This window comes from Podarcis melisellensis, assembly GCF_964234715.1.
Source record: "Podarcis melisellensis genome assembly, chromosome: 10".
NCBI classification, from domain to species: domain Eukaryota; kingdom Metazoa; phylum Chordata; class Lepidosauria; order Squamata; family Lacertidae; genus Podarcis; species Podarcis melisellensis.
Genome location: NC_138542.1, coordinates 3,465,206 through 3,490,416, shown reverse-complemented (window position 1 = coordinate 3,490,416; position 25,211 = coordinate 3,465,206). Strand labels below are relative to the sequence as shown.

The 25,211-nt window shown below is 42.8% G+C and overlaps 1 protein-coding gene across 1 annotated transcript in view; it reads right to left on the bottom strand.

Moving 5' to 3' along the window:
- STK38L (serine/threonine kinase 38 like) overlaps positions 1 to 25,211 on the bottom strand; it is a 44,813-nt gene that overhangs the window by 5,221 nt on the left and 14,381 nt on the right. Inside the window, exons 2-11 of the mRNA XM_081927772.1 lie at positions 17,660 to 17,804; positions 16,543 to 16,594; positions 13,229 to 13,351; positions 12,470 to 12,553; positions 11,362 to 11,485; positions 8,492 to 8,646; positions 7,553 to 7,655; positions 5,630 to 5,691; positions 5,280 to 5,397; positions 4,955 to 5,078 (exon numbers count right to left, since the gene is read on the bottom strand). Of these exons, the coding sequence (XP_081783898.1) occupies positions 4,955 to 5,078; positions 5,280 to 5,397; positions 5,630 to 5,691; positions 7,553 to 7,655; positions 8,492 to 8,646; positions 11,362 to 11,485; positions 12,470 to 12,553; positions 13,229 to 13,351; positions 16,543 to 16,594; positions 17,660 to 17,793 (1,079 nt within the window). The 5' untranslated portion in view covers positions 17,794 to 17,804. The remainder of the gene's footprint in view (positions 1 to 4,954; positions 5,079 to 5,279; positions 5,398 to 5,629; positions 5,692 to 7,552; positions 7,656 to 8,491; positions 8,647 to 11,361; positions 11,486 to 12,469; positions 12,554 to 13,228; positions 13,352 to 16,542; positions 16,595 to 17,659; positions 17,805 to 25,211) is intronic.

Below are 25,211 nucleotides of genomic sequence, written 5' to 3'. Positions count from 1 at the left end.
TTATGAAGGAGCTGCATGATCACTGACTATAGCCAAATGGTAGATCACAGGATTTGTACATCTTGAGATCCCTATTTCAGTCCCTGAATGAGATTATTTGTTGTTGTTGTTTAGTCGATTAGTCGTGTCCGACTCTTTGTGACCCCCTGGACCAGAGCATGCCTGGCACTCCTGTCTTCCACTGCCTCCCGCAGTTTGGTCAAACTCATGCTGGTAGCTTCAAGAACAGTGTCCAACCATCTCATCCTCTGTCATCCCCTTCTCCTTCTGCCCTCAATCTTTCCTAACACCAGGGTCTTTTCCAGGGAGCCTTCTCTTCTCATGAGGTGGCCAAAGTATTGGAGCCTCAGCTTCAGGATCTGTCCTTCCAGTGAGCGCTCAGGGCTGATTTCCTTCAGAATGGAGAGGTTTGATCTTCTTGCAGTCCATGGGACTCTCAAGCGTCTCCTCCAGCACCATAATTCAAAAGCATAAATTCTTCGGCGATCAGCCTTCTTTATGGTCCAGCTCTCACTTCCATACATAAAGATTATTTAAAGGATCTCAAAAGCAGACGGTGCTGAACTAGGAGGGCAATGTGCAGACTGTGCCTAAGGCAGCCTTGCAGGAGGCTGGTTTCTATCTGTTCCTGGAGATTCCTGGAGGTGTGCCTGCTTTTAGTAAGCTGCTAATCAGACACTCCATTTTCATCTTTAATTTTTACTAAATTTTCAAAATAAAAATCAACAGATTAACCAAACTCAAATTAACTATTAACTATAAAAATTACAAATTAATTTCCAATTTAATATATCCTTAGAGATTGACTACCCACCCTTATCTCCAAGGTGTTTTAACTGCCTTCCCTTTACTGCTGCATTATACAAATAATGTATTACAAAACTTTGATAAAATTATTATCATCTTTCTTTCGTTGCTTAAACCTCAAATCCTGCTCACGGTTTCATTTATCTATAATGTTTCTCCAGATACAGTGGTGCCCCGCAAGACGAACGCATCGCAAGATGAAAAACCCGCTAGACGAAAGGGTTTTCCGTTTTGGAGGCGCTTTGTAAAACGAATTCCCCTATGGGGTTGCTTCGCAAGACAAAAAAAATCTTGCATCCCCCTGCGGGTTTTTTCGCTTTTTTCTTCCTTTTTTTAAGCCGCTAAGCCGCTTATCAGCTGTTCCGCTGATAAGCCGCTTAACAGCTGATCGCTGGAAGCCGCTTGACAGCTGTAGCGCTAATCCGCTAAGCTGTCAATGGGCTTGCTTCGCAAGACGAAAAAACCGCTATACGAAGAGCCTCACGGAACGGATTAATTTCGTCTTGCGAGGCACCACTGTAGTCCAAAAAAGAACTGAACTCTTACAAAAATTGCTTGTCTTCATCTCTTACGTTGTTGTCCTCATATTCTTTTACATTTAAAATCCATCTTTAATTCACATTCTCTCCCCACCCTTCGTTCCACTGCTGCACCTATAAGCACCTGGGTGCAGTTATTTCATCCTCTTTGGAACCTTTGTCTCAGCTGTTGTTAGCGTGTTGGGAATCTTCTTTGTTAGTTACTTTCTAAGTTAGCATCACTGCTCCCAGCAGTTCTTACATTCTGATCATCACCAACATTCTTCTCTATAAAACTGCTTGGTTCTGGAGGTTCTTAGTTTTGGTAGTTCAAACCCATCAGTCGAGCCACAGTCCTTCCCGCTCAGATTCCATTTTGCAGTTCTCATTCAACCAGACACAAGAGGTTTATGTTTACATTCCTCTTCCACTGGAACTCTCCCATTGTACTGTTACGAGCAAAGTACTTCCAATTTTACAGTATAAAGTCACATTATATTCAGATGTTCTTCTTTGGTTTTGATACTCCTTATTCCATTTTAATTTTGTTGCTCTTGATTCAGCTGACAACAGGGAAGGTAGCAATTTCTCAATGACTTCATAACTTTGATGCACAGTCCACTCCTCCCCTTCTTTCACATAGCAGCAATTTCATCCTCTCTTCCTTCCAATAGTTAGACGAACAGACTTTCCCCAGCATCTACCAACTCACCATTTCTGGCAGGGCACCTTTTATTTCATTTCCAATTAGTCCATTTTGATAGAAAGTAAGCCGCTTCTGTGTTGCCTCCAATGGAGTCTGCAACAATGTCGCCTGTGTCTCACCCCTTAACCTGCCTGAAAGGAGTCCTTCAATTCCTTCTGAACCAGAAAAGGGGCAAAAATTATCTCTGTACCTAATTTTCTCCTCTGATACCAATGGGGGGGGTAGGGGTGTGTGTGTTTGTCATTCCCCATTTGAGTCTTCTCCGATCTCAGACAAGTGGCTCCCCACAGTCACAGCTTGATGCAGAAGCCCATTTGTATAATCTTAAAATATGGACTCTCCTTCATGGATCCCTGCCTTGTCGTGGCGAAGGGGCTTGAATAACTCAGAGAAGCTATGACAGGTCATAGACGGACAGGTCATAGCCGAGAGTTTAGACTAAATGTGATTCACCTGGAGAAGGAACTGGCAAACTACTCCAGTATTTTGCCAAGAAAACTCCAGACATAAAAAAGGAGAAGCTTTGAGAAGAAAGTGAGAGTTTACAAGGCATGCTCTGGTTCATGGAGAGCCAAACACGACTAAGTCGACTAAGCAACAAAAATACTTTGTAAATTTCTAGCACTGAAGCAAACTACCTTACATACCAGCATGCAGCAAGTTCAGATAGGTAAACAAACAAACAAACAAACAAACAAACAGTCTGGCAAGTCAGTCCCATTATTATTGACTATTCAATACAACAATGGACTAAAAACAATCCTCTTCTAATTAAAAGTGGGGAGAAAACAATTCTAAAAATGGCCAGCTCCAGAGAGTGGGGATCCAATATTTTGCCCCCCGCCTGGGGCTAGAGGGACCCCCTTGGACTGACAAAGAAAAGTGCCAAATACAATTCCTAGGAGCCAAGAGAAATGGGCTGTGAAGACAACTCTAGGACAGTGAAACAGTGAAGAGCAGCATTACATACCAAGCACAGTCATGAGCGGAAAGATGTTTTTCATCAGTTTGTGCTAGACCCTGACAGAAGTGCTGTCCCCCCCCCCAAACTGAGTGTGTGCTAGACCAAGTGTGCTCTAGAACAGTGTTTCCCAACCTTGTGCCTCCAGCTGTTTTTGAACTACAGCTCCCATCATCCCTGACTAGCAAGACCAGTGGCAAGGGATGATGGGAATTGTAGTCCAAAAACAGCTGGAGGCACAAGGTTGGGAAACACTGCTCTAGAACACAAATAGCACCACTGCCTCTCCCTTACAACTCCTGTTGCTGGGAAAAATGAGAGGCAGGCTGGACCAGCTTCACTACACCACCACATTTTGCTATAAGCCTGGGGAAAGCCATTCCAGCTAAAATCAGCCATGCAGTTGCATATAGGAATAAGCAACCAACTGTACTACACAGTTACAGCCAGGAAGATCCACTGTAAATCAGTCATGCATTCATACATACAATAAATCCCAGGGAGTGACAGTCTACTCAGGGCTGAAAATAGTATTAAACTAGCACCCCAAAAAGAAAAAAGACGGTGGGCAACGGCAGCAGCAGGGCAGTAGAGCACTGCTACTACCAATACTACAGCTAAATCCCACCCAACCAGGTGCTACTTAGCCACCAACACAACTCCAGATTTTGCCTTCGTGCCAAGTCAGTTTCAGCTTGCAGTGGTGCTCCATAAAGCTGGAGTACACAGCCTCCAATCCTAAGAGAAGTCAATGCACTCTCAGAGAGGCAGTGTATGTGGTGTGGGGGAAGAATAGCACTGTCCCTGGGTAAAAATATTACAAGTTGAATGCAGGGAAAGTGCATTACCTCCTCAGCTGAAACACAACAGTGAGGTAAGATATGTGGATGTGACACAACTATATGTCAAATGTAAAAACACAAGCATAAACAAAGGTCCATGAAGTATTAAGTTTTGCATTACTTCCTGCAATGAAATCACCTTTAAACCCCTCCTGTATCTTCAATTCTATTAATGTGCAAGAACCTAAGAGCTGTTTTTGCTAAAGAAGAACAAGGACAACCATTTTTTAATAAACAGAACCAAGAAGTTACTCAGCAGCATGCTGGCTCAAAATATTTAGGCTATATCTGGCTGCAGCAGAGGGAGAAATGGAACAAGGCAGCTCTGCTGAGATCTGCTTCGTTTGCATCCTCCTTTCTCTGAACTGCTTCCACTCAAGCAGGCCACTGAAAAAACCTCTAAGAAGTCGTGTCTGAGTTCACTTGTTTTCCTCTTCCTTGTCCAATCCTTTTTCCTTTCGAGTCCTGACTTTTAGATTGCAAGCCTGCAGGCAGGGACTGTCTTGCTTCTCGTTCATTCTTAATCTTATGCAAGCTGAGCCTTTATTGGCTGAAGAGCAGGGTAAAAATGCTTAAAACACTGGCATCTACATTGCTAAACTGGATCAGCTAGTCCTACTATCTTGCCCACATTACGCAACTGGACACTGCCAATTAAAGGTTTTGCCTTAACTTATTGTAAGGATCTTTCCTGCAGAATCTTGCTTCTGCTCCTAATTTTAGGAGTGATTTTCCACAATAACTTCAACAGCTTACAATTTTTTGGACTTCACTTACTTCAAAACATGGATTAACAAAGCAGATTTTATTGGGCTTTATTAGGGGTACTTTCTGACATAATGCCAGTGTTGTGGAAGCTTCATGCCCCATCGACACTGGAAGCCTGAATTCATGGGAGGAGGCTTCCAATTCACTTACCTCCCACTCTATCATCCACGTTTGTGAGAAGAGCAATACTGTTCTGGAAAGTACCTATGTACATGGCAGAGGCTCCCACAGTGGGAAGGCAATGACCAAAGAGCTCTACATTGCATGCTCAGTGCTAACAAAGCTGCGCATCATTGTGTTTGTTCCACAAGCAGGAAAAGGGTAGTGGAAGAAAACAGAAGCATCAACTCACTTTAGAATTAAGTCCTTGGCTTTTTCTGAAATGGGCACCTCAGGTGGAAATACTAGGGTCTCTTTCCAATTCATAACTTTCCTATATGTTTCTTGAGGTGTTTCAGAGCAGAAAGGGGGATAACCTGAAGAAATGGGGGGGGGGGAGGAGGGGAAATCATTAAAAATGTTGTACTGATTTGAATGTCAGATTTAGACTAAATTACAGGAAAGATTATAAATCAGATGCAGGACTGAATATAAACCTGCAAGTCAAAACACTCAGAGAAAGTGTTATTCTCATTGGAAAAGGGTCAAAAAAGATGAAGGGGGCCAATAATTCTTACCTATTAGCATTTCATACATAATCACTCCCAAAGACCACCAATCACATAATTTGTTGTAACCCGTTTGCATGAAAACTTCTGGAGCAATATAATCTGGGGTCCCAACAGTAGAGTATGCCTAAAAGCAAGATGATTTTAAGAAAAAGTTTTAGTCAATACTCTGGCAATCTTATTAACTTGAGTTATAATAATGTATAAGCATTCACCTGTCATCTAATAACAGCCTTTTAGTTGCTTCAGGAGATTGGGTGACAAGTAGAGGTTGCTGAAGCATGAATTTTTCAGCAGAAGGCCATCATGCTGAAAAACTTTGCAGAAAGCACTCAAAGCTCACCAAAAACTGTACTTACCAGCTGTCGCCTATTCTTTTTCCATGTTTCTGCTTTTCTCTTAGAGTTCATGTTCTGAAATGCTAATTTGCAAAAATATAAATTATTGCATTCAATTTTACCAGCACAAGAAAAATTCAGATAGGGCACAATCCCAATGTTACCTCTGTACAACGGGAGCTACGTTAGCATAGTTTAATACTGAAACTGCACTGGTAAATGTGCAAACGAAAACCATGTTTAGGGAAGAAGGAATTATGTGGTTACTAGTGGTCACCTCCTGAATGAGGGTATGAAAGCCAATGCCATCATTCCCCCCTCCCCTCTCCAAACTTGCGTAAAACCTATTACCAGAGCAATACAGAATCAGGCTATTCTGAAGCAGCTCCACAGAAAGGTAAATGTGTGAAATCAAGTTTTATAGATGCAAGGCATGGAAAGTGAATGCAACACTGGAAACTGTTCGTGCCAAATATTTGTACAGGACTTCAGCACAAAAGACACAGGAAGATGGACTTTGTTTATAACTGAATAACGGGTATCCAGGTTTTGTTTTTGTGCCGTGATCTTTGGTCTCGTCCACACATGGAGCAAAATTAGGCAGCTGAATAGGCCATACTACTTGAAACTGCAGGTGGGGGTGCCATTTTTTAATGCTTGCCAATGTGTATGTGTTTTTTTAAACAACAACAACACCTGCAAACAAAAAGTAGGCACATAGTAGTGAGAGTTAGGAGAAGGTTGAGCATGAACATATGCTAATTTGTCTGTGTGTTTTTTAACTTACAGAATTAAAAAAAGGAACTTTGAAAAATGGTAGTCTATTCTATCACATTTTGCTGCCATGTGTAGACTAGGCTGAATTTACATGGCCTTGTTTCAAATATACAAATCTAATTTGGAGAGGGGAGAGGCTCTTATCTGTTGGAAAATTCCATTCCACCTTAAGGAGCAGACATGGGATTGTTGCATGTCACATGTCTGTTTACATCCAGCACAGTCTGCTGGGAACTTCTGTTTGTGTATAGCTTTTGCTTTCCTCTCTCTCTGAGGAGAAGAAAGGGAGACAACATGTTTTCTTTGTCCTGATTTATGCTTAATAAATTTTTAGCTGTTAGTATGTTTCCACAAGCCTCACGCCTGTTCTGTTTGCGCAGTACAGTGGTACCTCGGGTTAAGAACTTAATTCATTCCAGAGGTCCGTTCTTAACCTGAAACTGTACTTAACCTGAAGCACCACTTTAGCTAATGGGGCCTCCTGCTGCCGCTGGAGCACAATTTCTGTTCTCATCCTGAAGCAAAGTTCTTAACCCGAGGTACTATTTCTGGGTTAGCGGAGTCTGTAACCTGAAGCGTATGTAACCCGAGGTACCACTGTATGCTCTGCTAATATAGCATGCTCAGGCTTTTGAAGTCTGAGTCGCTGATTCACGTCGCACCAGAGATCGGGGGATCGTCACAGCTGGAAGGGCATGATCCAGCTGGGGTCTAGCCAGCAGGCATCTCGACCCCCGAAGGATGCTGACATTATCTACCAAAGTTTTGAATAGTTAACAGGGCGACAAGAGAACCTTTCGGCAACACCTGGTTTACTGTCCTCCCAGTCTTGGAAAGGAGGACGACTAAAGCAATGCTACTGCCAACTCACAGCACTTACTCTCTGCAGCTCTGTTTTCCCAAGCCACCATTGTTCGTTTTCTCTAGCAGCAGCTAATATCACCAGACCAGGCAAAAATGGCAGCTGCTGGAGCAAGTGACCAAAGGTTTCTTTAGAACACCAGCCACAGCAAAGAAGTATGAACTTGGCACTGTTCTCATTCAAAGAGGAGTTCTGGCAACAGGAATGCACTTATATAATGCCTAACCTGTACGGTGTACCTATCAATGCCTCTGAGGGAGTGCAGAGTAGTTTAATACTTTTAAGCTACAACAGGCTGTACTTACAGAAGTCACTTGGTGGATTGTGTGTAAGATTTCTGTAGAATTCGGTTCTGTGAGCTTTCTTTAAACCTGTGCAGAGTCCAAAATCAGAGAGTTTTACATGCCCCTATGGAAAGAAAACATTACATGAGTTTAGGTGCTGAACTACCAAAAATCCTTTGAAAGCTTGCAAGTCCTTGCAAGTCCATACTTAAAATGCCCAAATCTAGAAGAGAATTACAACAAAGGAAAAGGCACATATTTTGAAAATAAAAAATGATTTTCAGTCAACAGCATTGCATTGTTCTGGCTGAGAGGAGCCTGTTTTCCAACGCCTTTCCTCTGACACCTTTGCATGTACCAGGAGCAGGTAACCTGCAAACTGGAGTCTGAATGCAGACCTTCAGGCCTCTATCTGGCCAACTGAACTCTCCCCAGCTGACACTCCTTACTGGTCCTGCTTCGCATAAGAGTGTGTTTTTGCCAGGCTGGAGTGTGTCCTTGAACTCTGGTGTCTCTTGCATGTCTGGATGGAGAATAGAGAGGGTGCGCTAGTGTGTGCAGAAACTAGCTTATTGTACAAAGGTAAAATTTACATTTGCTGCTCTGTCTGCTTCTGCCTCTGGCCTCATCCATCCCTGGAATTTGGGCCTTGGAAAGTTGTTGTTTATTAAATTTATATACCGCCCTTCATAATAGGATCTCAGGGAGGTTCACAGAATAAAATACAAGATAAAAACACAAGTAAATAAGTAAAACAAAACAATATCTCCCCTTCCCTTTTGAGGTTGCTTAGAAGGGAACACATCCATTGAGCTGAAAAGTATTCCCCATCCATGGCATAAAAGTATCGTGAAGGACAAGAATGACTTTCTACCATGTCCCTTCAGCCTTTGGATGCTGCAAACACCCAATGTCAGAATGAAGACAGGAAAGTACAGGAGATGTAAAATCATCTTATACCTTTGCATCCAGGAGAAGATTATCTGGCTTAATATCTCTGTGAATAAAACCCAGCTGGTGAATTGCATCAATGGCCAGCACAGTTTCAGATATGTAAAACTGTGTTTCTTCCTCCGATAAAGTATCCTTCTTCATTAATAATGTCATCATATCTCCTGAATCAAGGAGAAATATATATTATAGGATTTTACAATTAAATAGGCTTTGGTAGTCCAAATATTTACAACGGCACAAGCTCAATCAGTTCTAATAAGTATTTTCGAAACTCAGCAGTTCAGAGCAGAGTGATGAAGGCTCTTTCATGAAATATTTGGGGGACTCCAAACATTTTATGTAGTCACTTGCATATACACTTAAGCCTTCTATTGATTTTTTAAAACAATTAATCACTGTGTTTGTATTGTTACATTATGTCACAGAATAAAAGCCAGTGTGAACAAAACATTCCTCATCCTTTAATTGTGTTTAAATTATTGGGAATAGCGGACTTCCGGGTTGGCGCCATAGCCGAATGGCGGATTCCCTCCGAGCTCCGGAGGGAATCTGCTAGACAGGGGTCGGGTCCTGCCGCGCCGGCGACGCGGGGACCCTCAAAAACCACGGGCGCGGAAGCCCGTGGACCTGGTGACTCGGCGGGCACCGTTTGCGCCCCCCCGACCTGCGAAGAAGCCTTTTTAAAGGCTTCGGAGCGGGGGACGGGGAGCGGCGCGGTGCTGTGAGTCTTCTGCTTCCCCTGCCAAGCGAAGCCGCATGCCATTCGACGGAGAGCGCTGACTTCTTCTTTTGAAAATTTGGACTAAAAGATAACAACCCGTGAGTAATTTTGAAATTGGACTAAAAATTTTCTTGGATTTGGTACGAGCGGGGGAGATGCAAAAAGGAAGTCCGCCTCCCCCCCCCCATTGTATACAATTTAAAGCAAGGATTTGACAACTAAGGTCGAAGAAGAACCTTTTCTTAAATGGATAAAAATTATTAATTGCACGGATTGACAGTATAAGTAATTGTGCTGGAGGATGAGAGTTAATTTTTTGAATTAAAGTGCCACCCATCCCGGGACCGGGAGTGATCCGTGAGAGGAGCCTGCTGAGGAGACATAAAAGATTTTGACAGCTGTCAAATTAGTTGTCAAAGTCGGAAAAAATTAGAGAACTTTGTTTCTGATGTTCCTGCTGGTTACAATAGATACAATATAGTTACAAATCGCTGAAAATAAAGAACTGAAACAAATTAACTTGGCTTTTGGGTTGGAAGTGAAAGGAATATTGAATAACCAGAATCCCTCTAGTGGGGGTTCAGGGACATTACAAAAATGGAAATAGGTCGAAAAATACTAGCTGACCTGGAGGAGGTTATTTTTCTTGTGAGAAAGTTGCGTGAGTCGCAGCAGCAAGGTTTTGTTTTGTCTACAAGTGCCATAACTGTGAAGCCAACAGCAAAGGAATCTACTGAGTTGGAAAAGGATTTGATGTATAAAACCCAGGCAGCTGAACAAGAAAAGAAACTTGAGAAAATTGAGGAAGTGGAGAAAGAGATATATGTTGAACAGGAGGAGCAGGAAGGAGGGACTGCAATGCTGCAGAAGTCAAAGGAGAGCCAGAGGCCTGTCAAGATGGATATAAAAGAAAATAAGAATTGGATAATAAGATCTGGGTTCGAACTGGAAAATGAGGAGTGGAAAGATCTCCTTTTGTGGAGATCTGAAGATCTATGGTCTATAAATCTGATCAAGGTGGAAGTTGGAGCCTTTGGGCTATTTGGACTTAAAAGGATTGAGAAACAAGACTTGAGTTCCACCTTTAAATATGGAGGTCTGGCTGGAAGGAATATGGACATTATAGGGATAGTGCCCCTCCGAGATTTGGTGTTTAATATAAAGGACTTTCAAAGAAACCGGCAGAGAGGGACTGAAAGAGATTTAAGGGCCTCAGACGTGAGGTTGCCAGGCTGATAAAAGATGGACTAATGGACAATGGTTTGGGGATTCAAACCGGGGAAGGGAGGGTGGGGTTTGGAAATCCAAAGGATGTACAAAAATACTCTGATTTTTTCTATCTTTCTTTCTTTTTGTGTTGCCACTAGTAGTAAAATGGGGAATTCGTGGAAGGGAAACTGGGACGATCTTAGAAAAAGTCTTTAAGTATAATGATTGATGTATATAAGCTAAAAGTTTATATATAAATTGAATTTAACGTAACAATAAATTAAGGTTAAAATTTAGGGATAAGAACTTGCTGAACAAGCTTCTGGATATGGAATACAAGAAGGGGAGGCGAGGGGAAGTTGCGGAAAAAAGTTACTGAAAATATGGATTGTAAACGTTCAATTTTTCTTTTTTTTCCTTTTTCTTTTACTTTTTTATGTATTATTTGAAACTCCAATAAATATCATTTATAAAAATAAATAAATAAATAAATGATTGGGAATAGCTATACACTTTCCTCAGTCCAGGGACTCAGCTATACAGCAGCAAATATAACGTTTTAAGTGAGTTTTAAGTGCAATATTCAATGTGACACTAGATGATAATGGTGAGTCTTATGGAAAATTCAATCTAGTAGACCCTCTGGATATGAATGTAATTCATTCCAGGGGTCCGTACATACCCCGAAAAATCCACAAGTAGAGGTGCCACTTCTGCACATGTGGCAAACCCAGAAGAATACACTTCTGGGTTTGCTGCGTTCACAACCCAAAAGTTACATTACCTGAAGGTAACATAACCCGAAGGTCCACTGTATTTTAAAAAGTGCTGTTTAAAATAAAAAAAGGATTTTCAGAGTGGTTTTTATATGTGTCTAGATTCCACCCAGCTCTCAATCCAGCAAGTGACACTGGTTTCAGGTATGAAGCATGGACCATTTATTTACCTCCAGGTAGAAACTCCATGATCAGGTAGAGATTCCGTTTGTCTTGAAAACTATAAAACATCTTCACCACCCAGGCACCATCTGCTTCAACCAGTATATCTCTTTCTGCCCGTATATGAGCCACCTATAGTTGTGAATATTGAATAACGAAACAGAATGTTCACAATAGCCAATACATAAAGAATTATTATCCTACATAAACCACCAGTTGACCAATTTTCATATGCAATGCAGAAATACATTACTGCTAGATAATATAAAAGTGTAAGTACATGGGTGTGCACACACACACACACACTTCCCCAGAAAGTTACAATGCATAGAAATGCCATTGATATTATTAAAATTTTAGCACTTAACTCTGCGTCATTGATTTCAGTGGGACTTCAAGATTCCCTCTACGTTGCCCTCTTGGACAATATAAGCCAAATAATTTCAAAGAAAGCCTATTTATGCTATCAACAGAGGTAACAGCTGTCAGACAAGCTCAATCAATTTGCAAGACTGAGGTCCATTTTGCAGAACCAAGCTTTATGTGTTAAGGTGTAGTGATCATGTATCATACATGCTCACGTGAATTTGCTCTGTCTCACAGTAAACAATGTAAACAATACAATAAACAATAGTTTACAGTAAACAATTAAATACCACAAGGTACAGTGGTACCTTGGTTTGCATACGTCTTGGTTTGCATATGTTTTGGACAATTCCCAAGAAGTTTATAAATATAGATTTGTTTTAGATTTGCAGCACACACTTTTCCAAAGACTCCAAAGAGAGTAGTACGTCATGGAAATATAGCCACAGTGCCCAGTGTTTTGTTTTAAAGACAGCCTTATCTGTCTTCCACCCTCCCACACCACAAAGAAGATCTCAAAAATCTCAGTCTCAGCCAACTCATCCTTCTATCTTGCCCAACTTCTCTATAAACAGGTAAACTAATCTTTCAGTAACTTATCAGTTCTACTAATGCATCCTACTGGCAGCAAATGTGCTGAAGGAATAGGGATGGTCCTTTTTCAGCAATACTACAAATATATATTGCACACAACACTGCATATCATCACTATTGGTTTTGAAGTCCTTGCAATATACAAAAAAGACATACCTGCTCTTTCTCTAGCATGTCAGCTTTTCTTAGTATCTTCATTGCATAAATATGACCCGTATCTTTCTTTTGAACGAGGCGGACCTGTGGATTAATTTTTTTAAAGCCATTATTAAAGCATACTGTTAAGCTAATAAATTTGCAATACTGGGGTAAATGCAGCAGACTGGTTGAATAGCAAAACTGAAAAAGGGTGAGCGTAACAGGCAATCTATATGAACACCTGATCTCTGCTACAAAGAGCAACAAATGCTACTAAAATCCATGAAGATTAGAAGGAAGGTCTCTAAGGAGAACTGAGAAAATTGGGAGTGAGGGGAGAGAAAGTTTACTGATTGTTTACTGAATGTTTATTAGAGTTATTTTAAAAAAAGTCTCAAAGAGCCAGTCAGGGAAGGGAGAGCAGTACAAAAAATGAAGAATTCTGAGATGATGATGATAATAATAATAATAATAATAATAATAATAATAATAATAATAATAATAATAATAATTTTTTATTTATACCCCGCCCATCTGGCTGGGCTTTCCCAGCCACTCTGGGCGGCTTCCAAAAAAAATTAAATTTAAAATACTGTAATACATCAAACATTAAAAGCTTCCCTAAACAGGGCTGCCTTCAGATGTCTTCTAAAAGTCTGGTAGTTGTTGTCCGGCCCCCCCTTGCATACCATAAACAGGATTACTGTTCAGTAAGTTATCCTGACAGGAAGGTATCCTGAAATAAAGAGGTCCTAAGAAAATACACAAATTACGAACCTCTCCAAAAGCACCTCTTCCAATGACTTTCAAGGATTCAAAGTCATCGAGGCCTAGCCTTGTTCTCTTCAGCCGCAGAAATTCGGTTTCTTTGCGGGCGTGCTGAGATCTTCGTAGCTTTTTCTGAAATATATATTAAGCATGAGAAAATCCACAACTCATACAAAAATGGTATAAACAAGTAATCAGTTTATAATGCTACTATCACCAAGTATGGGATATAATTCCCTCTAGTCTCCCATAGGGAGGAAGGACTAAGTGAGTCCCATTGGTGTGGTTAATGTGTCATAAAATAAGAACACAAGAATAGCCCTGCCGGGTCAGGCTAGTGGCCCATCTGGTCCATTGTCCTGTTTCCACAGTGGCCAACCAGGCGCCCATGGGAAGCCTGCAAAGAAGCCATGCAAGGAACAGCATTCTCCCTGCCTCTGACCTTGGAAGACGACTGCAGTCATCATGGCTAGCAGCCACTCATAGCCTTTTCCTCCATGAATTTGTCCAGTCCTCTTTTATAGCCATCCAGGTGGGGGCCATCACAAATTCCATAGTTTTAACCATGTGTTTCTTCCGTCTGTCCTGAATCTTACAACATTCAGTTTCACTGGATGCTCATGAGTTCTAGCAATACAGTGGAGCCTCTACTTACAGACGTAATCAGTTCCGGAGGTCTGTCTGTAAGTCGATCTGGGTTGCTGGTAGAAGCACCATTGTGCATGTGCAGGTGGCGGCCGCCACTTTTGCATGTGCACAAACAGCAGAAGACACTTCTGTGCATGCGCGAACCACGGCAAACTCGGTATTTACTTCTGGGTTTGCCACAGTTGCAACTTGGATCAGGCCCAATTAGAGGCGGTCGTAAGTAGAGGTTCTACTGTACAGTGTAAGAAAGGGAGAAAAACTTTTCTCTGTCCACTTTCTCCATGCCATGCATAGTTTTATGCACTTTTAACTCACCTTTTCACTAAACAGAAAACAACAACCCGTGTGTGCTGCAGGGATGTAGCGGGGGGGGGGGGAGTTTCTGGGGCAATTGCCCTGGGCACACGGGGGAGGGCTACTCCTCACACTGCCACCCCCGTGCCAGCCCTGCACTGGTGGTGCTTCGGCGGCAAGGGCTGGCCTGGCGCAGTGGGCTCCGTTTGCCCTCTGCACTCCCGCCCCCCCGGCGAGGGTGCATGCTGTCCCCCTTCCTCACAGGGGAGTTCCTCCATCTCCTTGATAATTTTGGATGCCCTTTCCTGAACCTTTTTCAAACTCTACAATACCCTTTGTGAGGTGAAGTGACCAGAACTACACACAATATTCCTGGTGTGATCACATGATCAATTTCTATGATGACATTCTGGTACTGGCAGTTTTGTTTCTGATTCCTTTCCTTAGGACTCCTAGGATCTGCCTTTTCAACAGCTGCTGCACACTGGCCAGCATCTTCACAGAGCCTCCTCTCCAAGCCCAAGGTCTTGTTCTTCATCAGTCACTGCCAGTTCAGACACCAGGGGCATATATGTGAAATTAATATTTTTTTGCACATTTAGTATTCCAACATAAACAAAATGTAATATTTAAGCATAAACAAAATTTAATATTCTAAAACAAACTATTGCTTATGGTGCCTGCTGCTGAAAAAGTTCTCACACCACCTCTGTGCTGTTTCTGTCACAATGGCTTGTTGGGCAAACCCAGGCTTATGGCTCGTTTTCCTCCAATGACCTACTTCAAAAAGACATATCACACCTGGTCATAATAGTTATATAGGCAGTGGTATCTTAGCTAGGACTTAAGACCTTGGAGAGCTGCTGCTACTGAAAGTATTGAGGTAGATAGACCAATGGTCTGCTTTTGTGTAACGCAACTTTATAGGTCCACGCAAGGCCATCTTCAACAGAAAATTGGTTAATAACTGATATGCAAAATTCAGCATGCTGCCTAATATTAGGAAAGGTGCCAAATAATAGTTTTCATGAGCAAAATAGACAAACATCAGTTGGTAGAGAATGAGACTCTTAATCTCAGGGCCATGGATTCAAGCCCCACATTGGGGAAAAGATTCCTTCATTGCAGAGGGTTGGACTAGATGACCCTTGGGGTCCCTTACAATGCCTTTCTCTGATTCTACTATGATAAAAAGGTAAAGATACCCCTGCCCGTACGGGCCAGTCTTGACAGACTCTGGGGTTGTGCGCCCATCTCACTTAAGAGGCCAGGGGCCAGCGCTGTCCGAAGACACTTCCGGGTCACGTGGCCAGCGTGACATCGCTGCTCTGGCGAGCCAGAGCTGCACACGGAAACGCCGTTTACCTTCCCGCTGGTAAGCGGTCCCTATTTATCTACTTGCACCCGGAGGTGCTTTCGAACTGCTAGGTTGGCAGGCGCTGGGACCGAGCAGCGGGAGCGTACCCCGCCGCAGGGATTCGAACCGCCGATCTTTCGATCGGCAAGTCCTAGGCGCTGAGGGTGCCTCTAAAAAACTCAATGTTTTTTATCTGGTATCATTTACAGCCACAAGATGGCAATGTATACCCATTTCTGTCAACATGAGATTTCCCAACTTTCCTAGTCATCTCTTGTAGCATGCTATCAGGGGCACTGGCTCCTGCCCCCCCCCCCAAGTTTTAAAGGAGGGCGCTAAGCCCCCTCAAATATCCAGTGGTGACATCATGTCGTCACACATCATCGCATGTGGGATGTCACATCATTGTGTGACATTGGCCTTCTCAATCACCGGAGCAAGCGTGCACCAATGTGTGTTATGTTATGAAAAAATTGCAAGGGCAATATAATGGCAAAAACTATTGCAGAATCATCCCCACTCTCGTGGTGCTATAAGGAATGGATTACTAGAGCATGATGATTCATTAGTAGTTCTACTTATAAAAGTGAACCACAGTGACTTGCAGCACAGTATAAACACCAAAATCAATTACAACAAACCAACCAATAAAAAGTGTTTGAAAATCTTTGCCAATAAAAGGCAGTCTTGCTGAATCTGCCATGCTAAAAAAGACCACAAGTGTTTGAAACCATTAAAATATCAATACTGGTTCAATTATATGGGATTATCTTCCTCCTTAAGGAAAAGGCAGCTCCTTCTACAGAATAACTCTATCCTGTTCCAAATCTAGCAATCCTACTTTCCCACAGTGACAAAGAAGGTGCCGTTATTACCTCCTACCTGTGTTCTCTTCATCTTACTCTTGCTTTCTAGGCAACGTGATTCCAAGACAGACCGCTCAAGTGCAGGCCTGTGAATCATTAAGCACCAATTCTGAACAGTAAACTGTAAAAGCTTCCAGCTTAAATTACATTCACATTACCTCTTCATCTGCTAAACCTTCCTCCTCCATGGCCACTTCTAGTTTCTTCTGCCTAGGTTGGTAGAAAAAAAGGGTGTATGTATATATTATAAAATGAACAGCCTGTATTTTACTCTACTAGAGTGACTTCACTCCTCAAATCGTATCAGTAGGAAGAATTGGAACACAGAAATGTTGAGTACAGAATACAAGTTTATTTAAGCTGCCACTGTTCACCCCATGCCCTTCCTCATCTTTCCCCAACTTGGCACCCAGCAGATGTTGGACTACAATTACCACCCTCTCTGACCAGTCCCCAAGCTGGCTGCAACTGATGGGAGCTTGGGTCCAACATCATCTGGAGGACAACAGGTTGGGGAAGTCTGGGTGACATACATAGATCCAGACACTCATTCGCCTGCTTGGGTCCCTTTTGTGTTTCCCTGGAAGATGAGGAGAGGAGCAAAATCCCTAAAGTGAACTGTCCAGCCTCCGGGTTGCTAATCCTGACACAAGAGAATAGAAGGACACAAAACCACATAAGAACAATCTTCTCTCATCTTACATGTCTCCACCTTCTCCTCTCTTTCACATTTCTTGCAAAGTATCGCATAACATGTTTCTTCACTGACTTGGTGTAGGAAAACAATATCCAACTAAAAATAAGAAGGTACATTTTGCTGAACAACTGGATAAAAAGCAGAGCTTCTTTTGAGACCTCAGCTTTTCCAAGGGGTTAATTAACAAGGACATTGATACACAACTAGCAACATTGTAAACCAGGCTTCCTGAACCTCGGCCCTCAAGATGCTTTGAGACTACAATTCCCATCATCCCTGACCACTGGTCCTGCTAGCTAGGGATCATGGGAGTTGTAGGCCAAAAAAACATCTGGAGGGCCGAGGTTGAGGAAGCCTGTAACGTAAACAGAGGCTTTTTTGCAGAACAGCAGCTGAAATGGCACAAGGGAAAGCTGCCAAAACCTTTTTAGCTATTCATACCAAGAAAACAGGTGGTCAGTTAAAAGTTATTTGCTAGCCAGAGTTGTGCACATGTTTTGAGGGAGAATAAGAGACACCCCCCCAACATCTACCACACATAGAAAACTCAAGTGTAGAAGAAATCTAACCGCCAGTACCTGGTTTCTCTTTCTTCATGCTGTAAAATTAGGTTGCTATAAAAGTTCTCCAGCGTGAGCTTGGCCACTGTCACTCTCTCCCGGGTGTGGTTGCTCATGGAGAAGGAAGTTGGAGTCCCTGCAGTCATTGCCATAGTAACATGTACTGAAACAGAGCGCATAAAATAATAATTACTCCGCAGAAGAAAATTCTTCTGAAAACAACCAGATTTCACAATGAAAGCTCCACCCTCAAAGAGGCCTTATTTCAGGTGGAACATTTTCTCTCAGACAACGACAGTCTGCTAAAGAACATAACTGTGTTATCTTAATTCACAGGGCAAGAGGAATATAAGAGAGACATCAAGATTATTAAGGGCTTCAAAAAAAAGTTAAAGACAACTTCTGGTTCAAGGAAACACTGTAATCAACATCCCTTTCTAAGATGTGTTGCTAGGGTAGGGTAGGAGTGGGGATAATAACTGGGAGTCAACAGTGCACCACCCAAGGGCATATGTGTGATTGGGGGCATCCTGCACCCATTGCCTCCACTACAGTTCAGGGGACTGGTGAGTGTCCCAGTCAGATGGACGCAAAATATCTCTATTACAAGGCAAGAACATTTTAAACAAATATTTTTACTAGATAAACCACGAAAAAAAGACAAGCCTCTTTCAGCAGCTGCAACGAAGCCCACAACCTTGTGCATATGCACATAGTCGTTCCTCTGACTTTACCATGATATTGTGACAGACACTGCAATCTGGCACCCAAACCAATTTTACTAGGAGGCAGCAAGATAATGGGAATCTGAAACAAAGCCTAAGGAGGAATAGGGTACAATTTTAGAAGAATGTAGTATCTGCAGAATTTCTTACGGGATCTATAAACTCAAAGGAGACACAAACTCTAATGAATGTGAACTTGCTAACATTTCAATTCATTCTTGTAAAACAATGAGTCAATCATGCACTGCCCAAACAGATACATTAAACAGTGTAATATACACTATTAAGATGCTATGGGCTGGGTTCAAGGTAAATTAGCTGAACTTAACTCAAATTGAAATCAATGGGACTTGAAATCAATAGTAGCTTGTCCCACTGATTTCAGTTTGAACCAAGTTCAACTAATCTGGTCTGCATCCAATCCAATTTAAGTCACCCATGAGTCTGGCAGTTGTGAGAATTATGACATATGTACACAAGACAACAAGAGTTTCAGTAGTTCATTCCTCTTAGTTTTGCTACCATCAGAAACATGCTGCCAGTGTTCACTTAGTTCCAGAATGTTACCCTCTCACACAGTCATTACCATCGCATATGTTTGGAAATCACAATCCCTTTCAAAAGTGATGTGATAATTATTTCTAGTCAAAATTATAGTTCACGCTTTCTGTCTGCTGCCTAAACATCTAGAGTAAGGCAAAGGTAAAGGGACCCCTGATCATTAGGTCCAGTCGTGACCGACTCTGGGGTTGCGGCGCTCATCTCGCTTTATTGGCCGAGGGAGCCGGCATACAGCTTCCGGGTCATGTGGCCAGCATGACTAAGCCGCTTCTGGCAAACCAGAGCAGTGCATGGAAACACCGTTTACCTTCCCGCTGGAGTGGTACCTATTTATCTACTTGCACTTTGACGTGCTTTCGAACTGCTAGGTTGGCAGGAGCTGGGACCGAGCAATGGGAGCTCACCCCGTCACGGGGATTCGAACCTCCGACCTTCTGATCGGCAAGTCCTAGGCTCTGTGGTTTAACCCACAGCGCCACCCGCATCCCTTAACATCTAGAGTAGTGTTTCTCAAACTTGGGTCACCAGCTGTTGTTGGACTACAACTCCCATCATCCCTAGCTAGGAGGACCAGTGGTCAGGGCTGATGGAAATTGTAGTCCAAAAACAGCTTGAGACCCAAGTTTGAGAAACACTGGAGTAATTTTTCTGTAGCATAAAGTGATCGGATTGGAGGTGGAGTTAAAAGAAATAAATACTCTGCACAGTCTGTTTCCCTGTGATTCCTGTACTTACTAATACAGTGGTACCTCAGGTTACAGACACTTCAGGTTACAGACTCCGCTAACCCAGAAATAGTACCTGGGGTTAAGAACTTTGCTTCAGGATGAGAACAGAAATTGCACGGTGGCGGAACGGCAGCCCCATTAGCTGAAGTGGTACCTCAGGTTAAGAACAGTTTCAGGTTAAGAACGGACCTCTGGAACGAATTAAGTTCTTAACCCGAGGTACCACTGTACAGACACCGCCAGACAGAGTACACCTAATATGTTGGGTTTTATTAAGCCTGGAAAGAGCAGATAACATTTCTGGTACTAAACAGCCAAGCTATAAATAGGGTGGGCGATTCTATCTCTAAAGAAAGAAAATTACAGAAGAGAGTGTGCACTAGTGCCTTATATTATACGAGGGGTATAATGATGTCCCCCCCCCCACCAGCTGACCATGCTGCACTGCTCCCCTTCTCCACCCTGCTATACACAAAGCACTGCCGCCTTTCCTCTCCTGTCCCCCTGGTGATGTTCTCGGACTGGCAGGCGCCACAATGGCAGGGTAATGTAATGGATAGCCTGCTGGGACGCTGATCCAAGATCCAGATTCAATTATCTGGTAAGCTCACGGAGTGTTCTTAGGCAAGCCATTATGTCCAAATAACTTAACATTGTTGTTTTTAAGTGTAAAATCCAGGTCAAGGGGAGGAAATCCATGTATGACACCTCAGACTTTGGAGGAAGGGTGAAATAATATTATTCAGTTCATTTGTATATCACCCTTCATATGAAAACCACGGAGCTGTTTACAACACTAAAACAAGAAAACAAATAAAATTACAGATACATATAGCAATAAGGTGTGTTGCATTTTTCAACTGTCAAATTCCAAAAATGAGGGGTGCTAAAAAGTTACAATCAGCCCAAAAGCATTTTGGCACCCGGTACAGATCACACAGAATTGGTGTGATGTGGCTTCACTGTGGCACCTGGAATCCTCTCTGCAGTATTTTGCACTGGCGACATCTTCCAAACCACTATCAAGGGTAGCCTCGTGAAGAGCACATTACGGTAGTCCAACCTCGAGGTTACAAGAGCATGGATCACAACTGGCAAGCTGTCCCAGTCTAGGAGAGGGAAATGTGCCTCCAGTACAGTCATACCTCGGGATAAATGTGCTTCAAGTTAAGTATTTTCGGGTTGCGCTCTGCGGTGACCTGGAAGTAACGGAGCGCATTACTTCCGGGTTTTGCTGCGCGCACATGCGCAGACGGTCAAAATGACATCATGCGCAGAAGCGGCAAAACACGACCCACGCATGCGGGTTGCATTCGTTTCAGGATGCGAACAGGGCTCCGGAACGGATCCCGTTCGCATCCCGAGGTACCACTGTATCAGTGTTGGATCATGGAGGACCTCCAAGCTATGCAACTGCTCTTTCAAGGGATATGCAACTTCATCTAGAACATACCATTCCATAGACACAGGAACTGCTCACTAAAGTGATGCCAAATTTAATGAATAAATCACCTGCCCCATGTCTTTGCCCAGTAGCTAACATCTGTGGCTGGAACAAAGAGAACAACGGCTATGATGCTGCCCTTACATTCCAGGAGACCAGCCCAAGCCCTGCTACAGCAAATGCAGAGAGCACATAGACTATAGGCATAAGATAGAGACTTAGGTTCTCTTTCTGGCATCTCTATGGGCAGCTCTTGTAAAGGCCAAATGTTGAGATACTTGAAAGTGTCAACAGTCCACTAATCTGATCCTATATAAGTGAGGTTATTGCACTCCCCGTTTCCCTAAAAAACCCTGAAATTCTGCACCCAGGTAACACAAATTCTGCACCAAAATTTTGGATTCTGCAACTTGTATAAATTAAGCAAATTGTTTCCTTTCTTTTACTTAATTTATGTTGCAAACATACTATTAATTCTGGTTTTGCTGGTGGTGGAGGGCACCAAAGCAACCTATGGAAGAATTCTTCTATTCAGTTTCAAACACAGTTAACTTTGCAACCCTAAAGGCAGAAGCTTGCCTTCTCAAAATGGAACAGAGTTTTTTGGGAGATTGAACTTCACATTTAAGGAGTGGTGAATGCCTCCCCTTTTGGGGGGGCAGCCCCGCAGCAAAAAATAAAATAAAATAAATAATAAAATGCTGTGGATGAATCAGGGGGTCTACAGGGTAGCATGACACCAAAGACGTGTCTTTTACTACCGCTCTACCCTGCCAAACAGAGGGACGCAGGTGGCGCTGTGGGTTAAAGCCTCAGCGCCTAGGACTTGCCGATCGAAAGGTCGGCGGTTCGAATCCCTGCACTTGAGCGGTCTGTCTTGGAATCACGTTGCCTAGAAAGCAAGAGTAAGATGAAGAGAACACAGGTAGGAGGTAATAACGGCACCTTCTTTGTCACTGTGGGAAAGTAGGATTGGTAGATTTGGAACAGGATAGAGTTATTCTGTAGAAGGAGCTGCCTTTTCCTTAAGGAGGAAGATAATCCCATATAATTGAACCAGTATTGATATTTTAATGGTTTCAAACACTTGTGGTCTTTTTTAGCATGGCAGATTCAGCAAGACTGCCTTTTATTGGCAAAGATTTTCAAACACTTTTTATTGGTTGGTTTGTTGTAATTGATTTTGGTGTTTATACTGTGCTGCAAGTCGCTGTGGTTCACTTTTATAAGTAGAACTACTAATGAATCATCATGCTCTAGTAATCCATTCCTTATAGCACCACGAGAGTGGGGATGATTCTGCAATAGTTTTTGCCATTATATTGCCCTTGCAATTTTTTCATAACATAACACACATTGGTGCACGCTTGCTCCGGTGATTGAGAAGGCCAATGTCACACAATGATGTGACATCCCACATGCGATGATGTGTGACGACATGATGTCACCACTGGATATTTGAGGGGGCTTAGCGCCCTCCTTTAAAACTTGGGGGGGGGGCAGGAGCCAGTGCCCCTGATAGCATGCTACAAGAGATGACTAGGAAAGTTGGGAAATCTCATGTTGACAGAAATGGGTATACATTGCCATCTTGTGGCTGTAAATGATACCAGATAAAAAACATTGAGTTTTTTAGAGGCACCCTCAGCGCCTAGGACTTGCCGATCGAAAGATCGGCGGTTCGAATCCCTGCGGCGGGGTACGCTCCCGCTGCTCGGTCCCAGCGCCTGCCAACCTAGCAGTTCGAAAGCACCTCCGGGTGCAAGTAGATAAATAGGGACCGCTTACCAGCGGGAAGGTAAACGGCGTTTCCGTGTGCAGCTCTGGCTCGCCAGAGCAGCGATGTCACGCTGGCCACGTGACCCGGAAGTGTCTCCGGACAGCGCTGGCCCCTGGCCTCTTAAGTGAGATGGGCGCACAACCCCAGAGTCTGTCAAGACTGGCCCGTACGGGCAGGGGTACCTTTACCTTTACCTTACCCTGCCAAACACCTGATTCACCCAGCAGCAAAAAAACAAAACAAAAACAAAACACCAAATTCCTGCTGGGTGAATTGGGGGTCTGGAGGGTAGCACAGCAGCAAGAGAGACAGGTCTTTTGCTGCCCCTGTGCCTGGCAGACCAGGTGACTGCAGCCAGGCAGTTGGAGCTGCTAGGCCCCAAGGGGGGAGCCTGCACATCTTCATCCAGTTGCAAAAGGCCAGTTGCCAGTTGCAAAATGTGACTGACACCCAGCTAATTTTAAACACTGCACACTAATAACAAAAAATATTTTCTGTTCTGGAAAATATAGCCTCTTTTGCCAAAGTTTTCATTCAGCCCTGAATTCCAACAGAAGCCCTTCCATCATGGAGATTAATACCGAAGCTGGGAAAGTATACAGAATGATGTGGGAATAGCCACAAAACATAATGTAACAGCAGTATTTATGTACTCTAAACAGCCCATTATCAAACAGCTAAACCTATAATGCGGAGGAGCAGGGTTGGATTTCGAAAAAGAAAAGGTAATGGTAGGAACTCAAGGCAGGCTGTAAGTACCAAAAGCTTGATGTGAAGAACAGAGACCCGAAGAGGAGCAAATTCTGTGCTTTCTAAAGAGAGGCCAGCATTGCAAAGTATACTACGGATAATTATGTTCAATTCGTCATTATATTCTGCTATAAAAGGTGGAGGGATTTACTCAGAAGAAGATTACAGCTTTATGTCCCTTTCATTTTAACAGAAATCTCAATCCCTAATCTTAAAAGTTTTCTATTGTAAATCAGTAAGACAAAAGTGTTCAAAGTTCAGTTAAAAGTATTTAGAAGGGACAAACCATCTCAGAATAGTTAATGTTTTAACGCTGGAGAGAATCTCATGGGATTTACTTCCGAGCAAGCATATATAAGATTCTACAGCAAACTGTGAGAATCTAGAATGTGTTTTTACAATTTTCACTTTCATGCAAGTTCTTATGAAAGTCTAAACCACTGAGCCTCTTGGACTTGCAGATCAGAAGGTAGGCAGTTCAAATCCCCACGGGGAGGATGCTCTGTCCCAGCTCCTGCCAACCTAGTAGTTCGAAAGCACACCAGTGCAAGTAGATAAATAGGTACCGCTGTAGTCAGGGACCAGACAATTTCCAGCACTTTCCTGAGATTTCAGGGGAGAACAACAACTATTCAACCTGTTGAAACCTGTAATGTAAATCCACTCAGGCAGTACCGTGCTCTGGGGTCAATACCAGCTTGCTATATTTAGGAGCAATGGCTGGATACCATTCTTAACAAATTCTTAACACATTGGCAGTAGGGAGAAAGAGATTGCTTCAAGAGACTCAAGCATTTCAGGATAGCATCCTCCTTCCAGAAGTAACAGTATGGCTGCACGTTACACTGACTATGCAATAGCTCTGCTTGTTCAGAATCCCGAATAGCTCTCCTCACAATATGCAAAGGATATTAAAAACCCAATATGTTGGTTTTTAAGGGAAGTGCATGGAAAAATTACGAGCAGAGAAAGGCAGTCAGCAGCTCCGCCTTCAACATTTATGATTCCCTTTCCTTCTAGTTTCCTCTGCCTGTTAGCAAGGGAGCCTTGAAATTATACAGTCAGAGTTCTCATTTGGAGAGTGAAATGTGGAGGCAGCTTCTAATGAGTGAGATAAGGCCAATGTCTGGACAGCTGGGAGAATGGAAAACAGGTTTGACTCACAAGACATGAGTTTCCTCCAAAGTGAAAAGCAGGATATATCTGAACTATCACAGCTTAATCTTTAGTCTTCCAGGCTGCTTAATCACTAAAAGGGCTAAAAGAGAACTTGGGGAGAAATAATACTTTAGACAATGCTTTTTTCAAATAAAAAAACAAACAAACCAGTGTGAGAGCAAAGATTTAAATTTTTTAAAATGCAAAGGTAACATGATATAAACTTCATGGCCATAAACTGAACTGCATCATGGCCTTGTATAGTCTTCCCCAATCTGGTGCCTTCAATATGTTCTTGTCTATAACTTCCATCAGCCACAGCTGTATCACTTCAGACAGTTGTAGCTGTGGTGGGATGGGGGGGGGAGAAAAAACACTTTTTAAATCAAATACTCCCCCAAGTAGGGAAACTAATGCAGCAGGG